Here is a 13,174-nt window from a genome sequence, read left to right on the forward strand (position 1 = left end):
GCCCGCAACCGCGCGGAGGCGCGCGAAGGGCTGCAACTGGCGAGGGAGGGGTCGGCGGACCTTCGGCGGCGGGGCTGGAAATGGGGCGAGGGGCCTCGAGGTAGCCGGAGCGGTCTCAGGCGGAGCGAGCCGGCCTGCAGGTCTCAGGAAGGAACCACAGAGCCTCGCTTGGGGCTCGCCGGGGCGCGGAGGGGGTTGGTGTGAGTGTGCTGGGGCCTGGCGAGGCTGGGGCGAGATCACGCCTTTGGTCTCTTCGCTGACTGACGTTTGCTTTACCCAGGTTCGCACGTCGGGGCTAGGAGGAGCCCGCGAGCTACCTAGGGGTGTGTGGGGCTGCCCCGCGGCCGTTGAAGATGCCGTACCTTGGTTCCGAGGACGTGGTGAAGGAGCTGAAGAAAGCTCTGTGTAACCCTCACGTTCAGGCGGATAGGCTGCGCTACCGGAACGTCATCCAGCGAGTGATTAGGTATCAGCTACCGCCCGAGCTCCCCGCCGCCGCCCCCATCCGGGCCCTCTACCCGTGGCTGCTCGGAAAGAGTGAATGAACTCAGGGCAGGGTATGATTTGGCCTTCCTGCTTCTCTGGATGGCCGCCGCAGCCTCCCCTGAGGCACTTGCTTGACTTGGTTTACTCAGCAGGGTGGTTACACCCACGTCTTGAACTTAACACTGCTGATTCCCACATCTATAGTCTGGTACAGAAAGCCTTTTGTATCTTCAAACCCACATATCCTCTTGCCCGCTGGGCATCCCCCCCTGGACATTTCTTCAAAGACATGCAAAATAGCACCTGCATCCTTCCCCTCTCCCCAAACCTGCTCTTCCGCTTATGTTTGGGTTGAGGAATGTCACCATCCAGCTGACCAAGGGAGGGAGTCAATCTTGATGACGCCTGATTTTCACTTCTCAAGTCAGATGGTATGGATATGTAGTTCTAAATATCCATCCTCTTTTTTTTTTTTAAGAAAACGTCTATGTATTTCTATTTTGTTGGCACCGCTGTTCAAAGCAATTGGCAGTGGCTTACTAGTAGGTCAGACCTTGCCTCTTCATTTCAGTCAGAAGTTTCTTAACATGAATTTAAATGTATAACTCTTGGCTGCAGTTGTGGGTAACAAACGTTAGTATGCACAAAAGTCCCTTGGGGTGCTTTTAAAAAAAAAAAGTGTAAAATTTTCATCCAATCCAGTAATGCTGCTTTCGGGAGGGTGGGATGGAACCCAGCAATATGCATTTTAAACAGATATCCCATCCGATTCCTGTAGGAGACCACAGTTTGAGAAACAATGATCTACAGAATGAAGTCCAAACTTCTTACCATAGCACCCAAAGAACACCCTGCTAACACAACTACTTGCATACTCTCAAAAGAATGTAGCATTCTTGCTGATGTCTACATGCCTCATAGCATGTGTTACCTACCTAACTACACCTGCCTGGAAAATTCCAGCTCATTCAACTAAAGTATTACTTTCTCTTTGGAAACGTTTTATGATTTCTTGGCAGTATTAGACTTCTGGGTCCCCATTGCACCTTGTCTGTTACTTCTTTTTTTTTTAAAGATTTATTAATTATTTGAGAGAGAGTGGGGAGAGAGGGAGAGAGAGAATCTCAAGCAGACCTCATGCTTAGCGCAGAGGCAATACGGAGCTTGAACTCACAACCCTGAGATCATGACCTGAGCTGAAACCAAGAGTCAGACGCTTAGCCTACTGAGCTACCCAGGTGCCCCAACTTTGTCTGTTACTTCTGTTTTAACACTTACCTATTTTAATACTTACGTATTGTACTGTAATTAGTGGTGTTTTTGTCTTGCTCCTTAGTAATACCTTGAGTTCCTAAAGATCTGAGACCATGCCTTCTTCAAGATTATGTCCCCAGAGGGGCACCTGGGTGGCTCAGTCGGTTAATTGTCTGCCTTTGGCTCAGGGCATGATCTCAGGGTCCTGGGATTGAGTCCCTGCATCAGGCTTCCTGCTCTGGGGGGAGCCTGCTTCTCCCTCTGCCTGCCGCTCCCCCCGCCTGTGCATGCTCGCTCTCTCTCTCTCTGATAAATAACATAAAAAAAAAGAATCTTAAAAAAAAAAAAAAAAAAAAAGATTACGTCCCCAGAACATATCCCTGGAATGTAGAAGCTGAATTAGACTGGAATGTTCCAGGAATTCAATAAGTGTTTGTTGAATGAATAGAAAAACGTTTACATAGGCCCATGGTGTGAAGTATTATGCAGTATAATAGACAAGGTGGACTTGGTTGCTTCCTTCACAATCTAGTTGGATCACCAGGATGTGTATAGGTAAAATGCCTCTCATTGTAGGCTGGGGATTATGTATTTTACTTCTCCTGCTATGTGTGTTGGTTTCAGGCACATGACTCAGGGCTTGGACATGTCTGGTGTTTTCATGGAAATGGTGAAGGCCAGTGCCACCGTAGATATTGTTCAGAAGAAGTTGGTTTATCTGTACATGTGTACATACGCCCCCCTGAAACCAGATCTGGCTCTCTTGGCCATTAATACGTTGTGCAAAGACTGTTCGGATCCCAATCCAATGGTTCGAGGGCTGGCGTTACGGAGCATGTGTAGCCTCAGGTGAGTACCCTCTTCCCTGACTGTTTATCAGTGGCTGAGGTATTTAGGAGACCATGGGGTAGGTCTTCAATGGTGAGGTTCTTAATACTAGGGAAAATGCAGTTGTAACCTGAACTCAGGTTTTCAGCCATTGCTTAGGCTTAAAAAACTGTCATATGGTTACATTAAAGGGAGTTTTCCATCACTCTTGCTGAAATAGTTTTTGGTTTTGGTTAATGATTTGTAAACAATCATGTAGATATATGTTTTTGCCACCCCTGGAGTATTATTCCAAATGAAAAGTCAAGTATGACTTTTTAAGTGTGGCAGTGGCTTTCCCTAATTCTTTTTTTTTTTTTTTTTAAAGATTTTATTCATCACTTGACAGAGAGAATGAGAGAGAGAGCACATGAGAGGGGGGAGGGTCAGAGGGAGAAGCAGACTCCCCGCCGAGCAGGGAGCCCGATGCGGGACTCGATCCCGGGACTCCGGAATCATGACCTGAGCCGAAGGCAGTCGCTCAACCAACTGAGCCACCCAGGCGCCCTCCCTAATTCTTTATGATGTGATAGATGTACATTCAAACGTCTACTGAACTTTCTGTTAAGTGAATAGGGGCTGAATTATGTCAAAACTAGTATTTCAGGATCTGGCTGACTCCAGGATGTGTTGCTTAGGATGCCTGGTGTGCAGGAATATATCCAACAGCCTATTCTCAATGGTCTGCGAGATAAAGCTTCATATGTCAGAAGGGTGGCAGTCCTTGGTTGTGCCAAGATGCATAATCTTCATGGAGACTCTGAAGTGGGTAAGTTTCAGTATAATCCGTCATCAGTATTTATTTGTGCCTCGGTTATATGTATGACTTTGTAAAAGATGACATGACTTTGGTAGGAGATAGTAATGTGGCCCTACTTCTGTACTTGTCGCTTTAAGTAGAAAGGCTGGTTTGGTATTTTTTGAGATCAGAGAAGCCTTTTCTTTGGGGCCCAGGTGAGATCCATCACATTAGCTACTTAGAACAGTCTGGAGATGGCAATTTTTTGCCTTTCACTTTATTATTGCCTTTGTTATTTTTGTAGCAGAGAAGTTCAGCTTTGTCTGCCTGGAGCTAGTACTCAGCTCTATTCCTGAGATTCTGAAGCTGTTCTTTATCTGAGATCTTCGTGCTCTTTTATAGACGGTGCTCTGGTAAATGAATTATACAGTTTGCTACGTGACCAGGATCCAATTGTGGTTGTGAACTGCCTGAGGTCTCTAGAGGAAATTCTGAAACAGGAAGGAGGTGTTGTCATCAACAAGCCCATTGCCCACCATCTCTTAAATCGGTTTGGATGCCTCGGTGCTCTTTTTGTTATGATGAGATCTGCATCCTAGTGGGATCTTGACATGTTGAATTAAGGAGACGTCTTGAACAACTTCTGTAGAGTAGTAAAGTTAACCATAACTATTAACCTCCTCATATTTCATTGAGAGGATTTCTTTTATTTGTCTTAGTTTCTTTTGGTGATATAGAGAGATGGCAGAAATATCCTGTGGAAATAGGTTCTGCCCTCCTCTACAATCGTTATGTCCCCCAAACTGAGCGATTTATCCTGTCTTAAACTGTAAAGAATCTGGATCTAGGTATAGTGATCATGGTCCTTGGCCTTAGATGATGAGAATTTGTAGCGTAAACTCATCTTGGAATTTAAAGCCTATTTTGTGTAAACTTTAAATAGTACATGAAAAGAGTGATTCTATTACGGCATAGCCTGTTTTCAAGAATTCTCCTTGTTATGATGAACAGATGACTGGTGACATGGCTTTTGCATGCAGAAGGTCCTAATTTGGTTGCTAAAATAACACTTTTCTTTTCTTTTTTGGTTAGAATGCCAAAACTGGACCAATGGGGCCAGGCTGAAGTATTGAACTTTCTGCTACGCTATCAACCCCGCAGTGAGGAGGAGCTGTTTGACATTCTCAATCTGTTAGATAGCTTTCTCAAGAGCAGTAGCCCCGGTGTGGTAATGGGAGCCACGAAACTCTTTCTGATCTTGGCAAAAAAATTCCCCCATGTACAAACTGATGTGCTTGTGCAAGTCAAGGGCCCTTTGCTGGCTGCCTGTTCTTCAGAGAGCCGCGAGCTCTGTTTTGCTGCCCTATGTCATGTGCGTCAGATCTTGCATAGTTTGCCCGGTCACTTTAGCAGCCACTACAAAAAGTTTTTTTGCTCCTACTCGGAGCCCCACTACATCAAGCTGCAGAAGGTGGAGGTGCTATGCGAGCTGGTGAACGATGAGAACGTACAGCAGGTGCTAGAGGAGCTCCGAGGGTACTGTACTGACGTGTCAGCCGACTTTGCCCAGGCTGCCATCTTTGCCATAGGTAGGGGTCTGCTGCTTTTCCTTTTGGAGACCTTCGACTAACCAGAAAGCCTTGGAATCATAGCGAACAAAAGGGAATGAATCTTGCATCAGAGACCAATTACCAGGCACCAAAAAACGGGGTCAGTGGCCACAGACAGGAGTGGGGAGGGAGGTGTTTTGTTTTTTTTTGTCAACACTGGTGTTACCGTATCTTCTAGGATAGAGAATACACGTAACTCAAACTAGAGTACTCAAAATTTATATGGCCTTTTGGCTACTATCCAGAATGCTTTCCATATATCATCTTAGCACAGTCTTTGGAGGCAGTTTGGAAAAGTGGACAAGTGTTATCACCTCATTTTAGAGATGAAGAAACTCAGAAAGAAAAAGGTTATTAAATGGCCAAAAGGTCATGTAGTTCCTGACCCAGGGTCAGAACCCGGCTTTCTAGACTCAAAGTCCTGTGACAATTGACCGCTTGTTTATTGAGCTTCTGCTATGGGCTATGTATTGTGCCAAGTACAGACCAATACAGAATAAATACTAAATCTTCCAGGCTTTTTCGTATTACTCTGTCTGGGATTCAAAAGGCCAGAGTGACTCACCAAATGAAAGCAGCCAGGGAGTAATGTTTTGTTGGAGGGCTTCAAGTGGAAGAGGAGAAGGAGCCCTTATATTAGAATAAAGAGTGATTATTTTCAGGATCAGGAAGAGCGAACAAAGGGGAGCAGCGCTCCTGCGGTCAGGTGTCCCTGCAGGGACGCTGCTGTGAGGTGCTCTGTAGCCAGTGGCCTCGAGGCCTCGTATCTGGCTGCCACATACATACCTTTGTTACTGAAAGTTTTCCACCTTGTTCAATTGAAAGTTCACTCTTACCAAACTTAGGAAACTTAAATTGTTATTTCATCAAGCAAGGGGTGATTTTTTTTTTTTTTTTTTTAAGGTATCCCTGGTCCTCTTTGTCTTTGGCTGGTGGGAAGTTTTTATAAAATGAGGTGCTAGGATTTGACTTACCACTTTTTTCTGCTTTCTCTTCCTCTGTAGGTGGTGTTGCCAGGACCTACACAGATCAGTGTGTGCAGATTCTAACAGAGTTGCTGGGGCTTCGGCAAGAGCACATTACCACAGGTAATGGCTGCCTATCCTTCGAGCATTTTTATTTATTTATTTATTTTTATTTTTTATTTTTTGTCAATTGCCACCCCTATAGCTATTGCTCAAAAAATATTTGTTGTTGATTAACAGAGGTTTAAACTTTTCTTTGCATCCTCATCTGTTGCCATCAGAGAAGCATAGGATCTATAGATCTAACAGGTAGAGGGTCTTCTGGTTGCCGTAAGTCTGCAAGGCTGTTCTGTAGATAACGAGGACTACCAGAATGCTAGTGCTTGTTAACTCCCCACCTTTACCCTCTTTTTGCTTTATGGCAGCAGTGGCTTCCAGGGCTGGGACTAGGGCGAGGCAAGCAAGGTGCCCAAGATGCAAAAATTTAAAGAGGCATTCACTCTCAGGTTCATGCAGGTGCTAACCCTGCATGTCTTAGATTTTACACCCACAGCACCTCGTGTGCCCTACCCTAGTCCCAGCAGTGGGGGCTCCATTTATACTGTCTTCAGAATATCAATCAACAATAACATGATCTCACATTTGCTTTACATTTTACCATGTGCTTTTGCGTATATGAGCTCATTTGTCGTCATAGCCAATCCAATATGAGCAACATCCATTTAAGAAATTATTGCCCATGTCAGACATTTCTCAGATAATCATGGACCACCCCTCTAACACCCGTTTTACAGAAATTCACGTAGCAATCTAGTCTGAATATGTGACTTCTCTTAAGATTCCTTCCTGCGTGGAGCCTCTAACCTGTGCTCTTATATCCTGAGCTGTGTTGTAGTGGTGGTGCAGACTTTCCGAGACCTGGTTTGGTTGTGTCCTCAGTGTACGGAAGCTGTGTGTCAGGCCCTGCCCGGCTGTGAGGAGAACATTCAAGACAGCGAGGTAGATGGCAATTCTCCTTTACCTCCAGGCAGAGGGAAATGCTTGGGACCCTGCACTGTGAAATGGAATCTAATTCTTCTCTACCCGGTGTCTGAATGTGGAAATTCTTAGAATTGATTGCCACCCCAGATTCTCTTTTGGGTGTAGTTAGGATAGAAGTGATAAAAACGTGAGATTTATCTATGATTTTTATTACAAATGCTTTGATATCATTGTTTTCTTGAACAGTTTTGAGCCAGAGATTTAGACCATGGAGTTTTTAGCTGGAATGAGAATCAAATTTTTGCATATTTGGGCTTCACTGCAGGCCCACCAACTTAAATATGCAGGAGTGGTAGACCTAGACACATAGATTTTTAAGAAGCTTCACAGATGACTCCGATTTGCACTCTAGGTTAATTACCACTTTCATGAAGTGGTTTAGAGGAATCTTTCAGTCACTTCCACTGACACATTAAACCCCAGACTGGGGCAGAGGCCCCCAAACTGAGGAAGCCTTATTTCTTAACCAACACAGGCTCTGGGAGTCTTGAGTCTCCTTTGGGGTAGTAACATTTTATTCCTGTTTGTTGTACAGAGTGGAGCCAGGGTGTGGGGGATTGATAACAATGCCAATTGAAGTAAATAAAAGATTCTATCTTTCCTGCTGACGTTGGGGGGAAGCAAAACCTGCCGCTGTGTTTGGGACAGCCAAATATTGAGCACCTGCTCTTACTCCTTCATTCCCCAGGGGAAACAGGCGCTTATTTGGCTCCTTGGCGTCCATGGGGAAAGAATCCCCAATGCTCCCTATGTGTTGGAAGACTTTGTGGAGAATGTGAAATCAGAGACCTTCCCAGCTGTGAAGATGGAGCTACTCACTGCACTGCTGCGCCTTTTCCTCTCCCGGCCTGCCGAGTGCCAGGACATGCTGGGGCGTCTGTTACATTACTGCATAGGTAGGTTCTTCAGAAGGAAATTGTACTTGCCCTGTCAGATAGTAACATTCTGAGAGCTGACACTGTTTGGTGAGTCGTCTCGGGGACCCAAGAAGACAATGTTAACGTTTCCTCCCTCCTTCCTTTTTTTTTTTTCCCCCTATTGCAGTTGGCACAGGGTAGAAAGAGTGTTTTTGGTTTTGTTTGTAATTAACTCAGTCTTTGTCTTACCACAGAGGAAGAAAAGGATATGGCAGTACGAGACCGGGGTCTCTTCTATTATCGACTTCTCTTAGCTGGCATTGATGAAGTGAAGAGGATCCTGTGTAGCCCTAAATCTGACCCTTCTCTCGGACTTTTGGAGGATCAGGCAGAAAGACCTGTGAATAGTTGGGCCTCAGACTTCAACACGCTGGTTCCAGTCTATGGCAAAGCCCGCTGGGCAACCATCTCTAAATACCAGCGGGCGGAGCGTCGGGGCCCGGAGCTTCCTAACACTGCATCCTTTGCCACTCCAGGTAAAAATAGTCCTTACTTTATGTCTTGTCATGAAAAATCTTTACCTTTTGCAACGACTGGTAGAAAGTAGAGTACCCTAGCTACGTCTCAGACTATTGCCTGAATTTGAAGTCTACATGAGCAAGAAAGAAGTTCCTCATTGGCTATTTCAATCATTTATCCAAGGATAAAAGGCACATTGTGTACTTATGGAAATCTAGTTAAAATCATAGTTTGGGGGCATCTGGGTGTCTCAGTCGGTTTGGCTCAGGTCACGATCCCAGCGTCCTGGGATCGAGTCCCTGCATCGGGCTCCCTGCTTAGCAGGGAGTCTGCTTCTCCCTCTGCTGCTCCCCTTGCTCACATACTCTCTCTCTCTTAAATAAATAAAATCTTTTTTAAAAAAACCATAATTGGTATAGATTAAGAAGATCTCTTACACAAGCTTTCTAACTCTTTTAGGTCCCCTGATTCCTGAAGAGAGCAAGGAGACAGTACAGGAACTTCCTGATTCTGAAGCCCTCATGCTAGTCCCCAGTTGCCAGCTGACTGCTGAGTATTTTGAGAAAACTTGGTTTAGCCTGAAAGTTGCCCATCAGCAAGTGTTCCCTTGGCGGGGAGCCGTCCATCCTGATACCCTCCAGATGGCCCTGCAGGTAGTGAACATCCAGACCATCGCAATGAGCAGGGCGGGGGCTCACCCGTGGAAAGCCTACCTCGGTGCTCAGGATGACACTGGCTGCCTGTTCCTAACAGAACTGCTCTTGGAGCCCGAGAGCTCAGAAATGCAGATCTCTGTGAAACAAAATGAGCCAAGGACTGAGACCTTGAATAGTTTTATTTCCGTATTAGAAACTGTGCTTGGAACAATTGGAGACATAAAATCATAACAGATTCTTGCTGCCTGTGCTAAGTGAGATGAGTAGCTATCAGAGTTCCTAGTTTTTCTTATTAGAATTCGCTTGTAAGTCCAGATACTATCAAATGCAAAGGAGAATGGACAGTCTCAGAATCAGGATTCTTATGTTTTTGTCCAAAGACTATTGACTTATTCTTCTCATACCTATAGGTGAATGACCCCATTTTTCCAGGTGATGTTGAAAAGGTTAATGTTGGTAAGGGGATGGGGAGGGGGTGAGGATAGGATTTGGATTCTTTTCTAATCCGTTTTAGGGATTGTTTTACTAATTAAAGATGCCTGATGTTTATGGAAACTGATGAAGTCATCATTTGTGGGGGTCATCTTTTCTTCCCTGTATTACTGCAATAAATTCCTCACTGGTCTCCTCTATCTAATCATGCTTTTCAAGGCCAGAGTCCAAAGTCCTTTAGTGCGGTATCAGAAGTAACTCTTCAGTTCCTGTCTCACCTCTTGCCTAAACACCCTGGTCTTGCATAAGCAAACCACTTGGCATTCCTTGAATGCACAAGGCTCTCTCTCACCTCTGTACTTTGCTCCTGCTTTTATTTCTTGGCTAGAACATTTCCTCACCCTCATATCTCCTTTCTTTAGGTAACATCTAGTCCTTGTCTTTCAGCATTCTGCTCAGTCAGGAGCTCTTGCAGGAAGTTTTCTGTGACCCTTGATGCTTTCATTATGGGTCCTGTTCAGGCTGTCACGGCCTCCAGTGCATGTGTCTAGCAGTACTGTTGTAATTGTTTTCTGTCACTCTTCCTTGCTTTCAATTTTATTCATACCTGCCCACATTATATACATTAACTGAGGCAACTTATGGCAAGAGCAGATGTAATAAAATGGTTTAAAGTATATATAGTAAAGTATAAATAACCAGAGGATCCACAACAGGGAAAATGGAAATACCACCTCAGACCAGCTTGGTTGGGGATGGGGAAGTACACAAATGTTCAGGCTTAAGGGCCTACATAATTGGTACAGTTGAGCCTCAAATTTAGCTAAGTGATTTGGCAGTCAGGGTGAAGAGAAATAGGTGTATAGATGTCATCAGAGAGGAAGAAGCCTTCCAATATTAATTTCTAAAAGAAATTTACAGGTAGTTTCACATAGGTGACACAGAGGAATACATACAAGATTCTTAGGGGAAGTTAGTAACGGATTTCTCATGACTTAATGGTGTTCTTCAATGAAAGCAGAGAGCATAACTTTAACATGGAGCTTAGGGAGGGCATTTCTTCAAGGACTTAACACAATTCAAATATTATCTAGCTTAATTCAAGGACTTGTTACATAGATATGTAAATGGACTGCATACCTTTAAAAATTTTTTTCATCCATCATTTCTCTCAACTAGGCTCTTAATAGGAGTAGATAACAGACAGTATTGAATTTTCTGGCAAGGGCCTGGATTTTGTGAATTGATCTCCCCCTGGACAACTTCTAAGGACAGTGAGGTTCTTTCCTTCCATCTCCACAGTCTGCCACATAGTGATGACTCAATAAATATTTACCAAATGAGTGGCTGTCAGTAATTAGATTCTGATGGTGTTTTGGGGTTGATGTTTGAAGTGTGTATTTTGCTATATTGTATCATATTGTATCAACCAAACAATAGTGGAAGTCCACCTAGACTAGGGTTTCTCAAAAGTGGCATTACTGACATTTGGGGCCAGATAATTCTTTGTTGTGGAGGGTTTTCCTGCGCACTGTAGGATGATTATTAGCAGCATCTTTGACCTGTATCCACAAATGCCAATAGAACCCCCAGTCATAATAAAAATGTCTCCAGACATTGCCAAAGGTGCCTTGGCGGGACAAAATCGCTCCTCATTGAGAATGAGCTAGATCATGGGTCCCCAGGGATTACATGTAGAGAGATCAAAACAGCTTCAGAATTGCTTTTTCCATAGTTTGACTTGTTCGGTTAAACCATGAATGTTTAATTAGGTGCTAAAAGAAATAAAATGGAAGTGTAAAGTGCTGCCAATTTACAGTGTTATAAGGGAATAAGATAGAAATGGTAAAGATTAAGTAAACTGATGGACTTTTTTTAAAAATTAAAGACTATAATTGAAATGTTGACCTAAAGAAAATTAGGTATGGCTCAATAATTGAATAAATGTTACTAAAATGATCCTAGCTATTGGAGCTTTAAAAAGATTAAGTCCTACTTGGTTGCTTCTCTGTAATATATGGGGCATAGCAGAATATGAAACTGTTGCTTTTGAAAAGTATACTTTTAAAATGATCTCAAAGGGCGCCTGGGTGGCTCAGTTGGTTAAGCAACTGCCTTCGGCTCAGGTCATGATCCTGGAGTCCCGGGATCGAGTCCCACATCAGGCTGAGCAGGGAGTCTGCTTCTCCCTCTGACCCTCTTCCCTCTCGTGCTCTCTCCCTCATTCTCTCTCTCTCAAATAAATAAATAAAATCTAAAAAAATAAAATGATCTCAAGGAAGAAATGATTTCTCTTAACTGTAGCCTGATTTTGCTAATTTATAAGCAAAATGACTAAAGCTTAAGTATACCATGAAGTTAATTATATTTCTTCTCCCTAAGAGGTCTCTCTAGCCTTGGCAGACATATGGTTTGATGATGTGATATAAGTAGGTGCATATTTTTAAAAATCCTTCAGAATAGTTGATATTGTGCTTTTAGAAAAATGGTTTTCTAATGTCTGTCTTGTTGGGAAATAGTATATATTTCACATGTAATGGGTGCCCACTGATGACCATGGCGCTTTAGAACATTGCAGAGGCAATCATTTATGTAGTTCCTGACCATAATCTTATTGCCATGGACTAGTGGCTATTAAATGGCTCCATTTCCCCCACCCCTCTTTTTGAATGGGAGTTCTGTTACCATTATTCTATCCCTTTCTCATATATTGGGTGTTTGGGGGAGAGGAGGCAAAGAACTTATTTTCTCAGTTATAGATTTATACATTGAGAGGAGCTGTACCCAGGAACCTCATTCACAGGCAGACCTGGTGCAGATACCAAGACCCTAGACTTTGAGCCAATGATAAAAGGTGATGAGGCTTTTGAGAGAGGGATGTAAATTGTTGTGGCCAGAGCAGGAAAAGAAGCAAGTGATGGTGGAAGCATTGTGGCCTCATTTTTCAGCAATAACTGGGAGACAGAACTTGAACTGCAATAGTGAGGGGTATGTGAGCTGTGGGAGAAGGGATGGGATGGTTCGGGAAGACGCTATAATGAAGCCTCAAGAAGAAATACACAAAGGAGGAAACTACCCTACATTGTCCAGGAGAAGGTATACTCCGTTTCCTTAGCCTTACAACATTGATTCTACAAGATAATGCAGAGGATAAGATAATGCAAAGATTAGATTCCAAAGCAGGAAAGAATATCCCATGGAAAAAAGACAGTCTCTTCAACAAATGGTGTTGAGAAAATTGGACAGCCACCTGCAGAAGAATGAAACAGGACCATTTCCTTACACCACACACAAAAATAGAATGGATGAAAGACCTAAATGTGAGAAAGGAATCCATCAAAATCTTTGAGGAGAACATAGGCAGCAACCTCTTCGACCTCAGCCGCAGCAACTTCTTCCTAGAAACATCGCGAAAGGCAAGGGAAGCAAGGGCAAAAATGAACTATTGGGACTTCCTCAAGATAAAAAACTTTTGCACAGCCAAGGAAACAGCCAACAAAGCCAAAAGACAACCGGCAGAATGGGAAAAGATATTTGCAAATGACGTATCAGATAAAGGGCTAGTATCCAAAATCTATGAAGAACTTGCCAAACTCAACACCCAAAGAACAAATAATCCAATCAAGAAATGGGCAGAAGACATGAACAGACATTTCTGCAAAGAAGACATCCAAATGGCCAACAGCCACACGAAAAAGTGCTCAACAGCATTTGGCATCAGGGAAATACAAATCAAAATCTCAATGAG

At 43.6% G+C, this 13,174-nt stretch overlaps 1 protein-coding gene across 4 annotated transcripts; it reads left to right on the forward strand.

Moving 5' to 3' along the window:
• The first annotated feature begins 1 nt into the window (after position 1).
• On the forward strand, positions 2-11,320 carry AP4B1 (adaptor related protein complex 4 subunit beta 1). 4 transcript variants are annotated; one of them, XM_045896910.3, is made up of 11 exons: positions 2-140; positions 281-466; positions 2,365-2,589; positions 3,246-3,376; positions 3,749-3,896; positions 4,439-4,935; positions 5,961-6,044; positions 6,817-6,920; positions 7,651-7,858; positions 8,074-8,355; positions 8,798-11,314. In XM_045896910.3, exons 2-11 carry the CDS (start codon positions 354-356, stop codon positions 9,223-9,225), a joined length of 2,220 nt encoding a protein of 739 aa, XP_045752866.1. In that variant the 5' UTR covers positions 2-140; positions 281-353; the 3' UTR covers positions 9,226-11,314. The 4 variants fall into 4 exon arrangements, with proteins under 4 accessions (XP_045752866.1, XP_064444675.1, XP_045752867.1 ...); XM_064588605.1 differs by lacking the exon at positions 2-140 and adding an exon at positions 179-200 and having other exon boundaries at positions 8,798-11,316; XM_045896911.3 differs by lacking the exons at positions 2-140; positions 281-466 and adding an exon at positions 571-917 and having other exon boundaries at positions 8,798-11,313.
• The last annotated feature ends 1,854 nt before the right edge of the window (positions 11,321-13,174 follow it).

This window comes from Mirounga angustirostris, unplaced genomic scaffold (assembly GCF_029215605.1).
Source record: "Mirounga angustirostris isolate CCGP_5_RB_7025 unplaced genomic scaffold, mMirAng1.0.hap1 SCAF_4, whole genome shotgun sequence".
In the NCBI taxonomy this organism is placed as follows: domain Eukaryota; kingdom Metazoa; phylum Chordata; class Mammalia; order Carnivora; family Phocidae; genus Mirounga; species Mirounga angustirostris.

What these genes read in the sequence shown, in the direction of transcription:
- AP4B1 (XM_045896910.3), top strand. Translation starts at nt 354, where the DNA reads ATGCCGTACCTTGGTTCCGAGGACGTGGTGAAGGAGCTGAAGAAAGCT. An exon ending in GGCTGCCATCTTTGCCATAG is followed by an intron (nt 4,936 to 5,960) that starts GTAGGGGTCTGC and finishes CTTCCTCTGTAG; the next exon opens with GTGGTGTTGCCAGGACCTAC. An exon ending in TGCATCCTTTGCCACTCCAG is followed by an intron (nt 8,356 to 8,797) that starts GTAAAAATAGTC and finishes TAACTCTTTTAG; the next exon opens with GTCCCCTGATTCCTGAAGAG.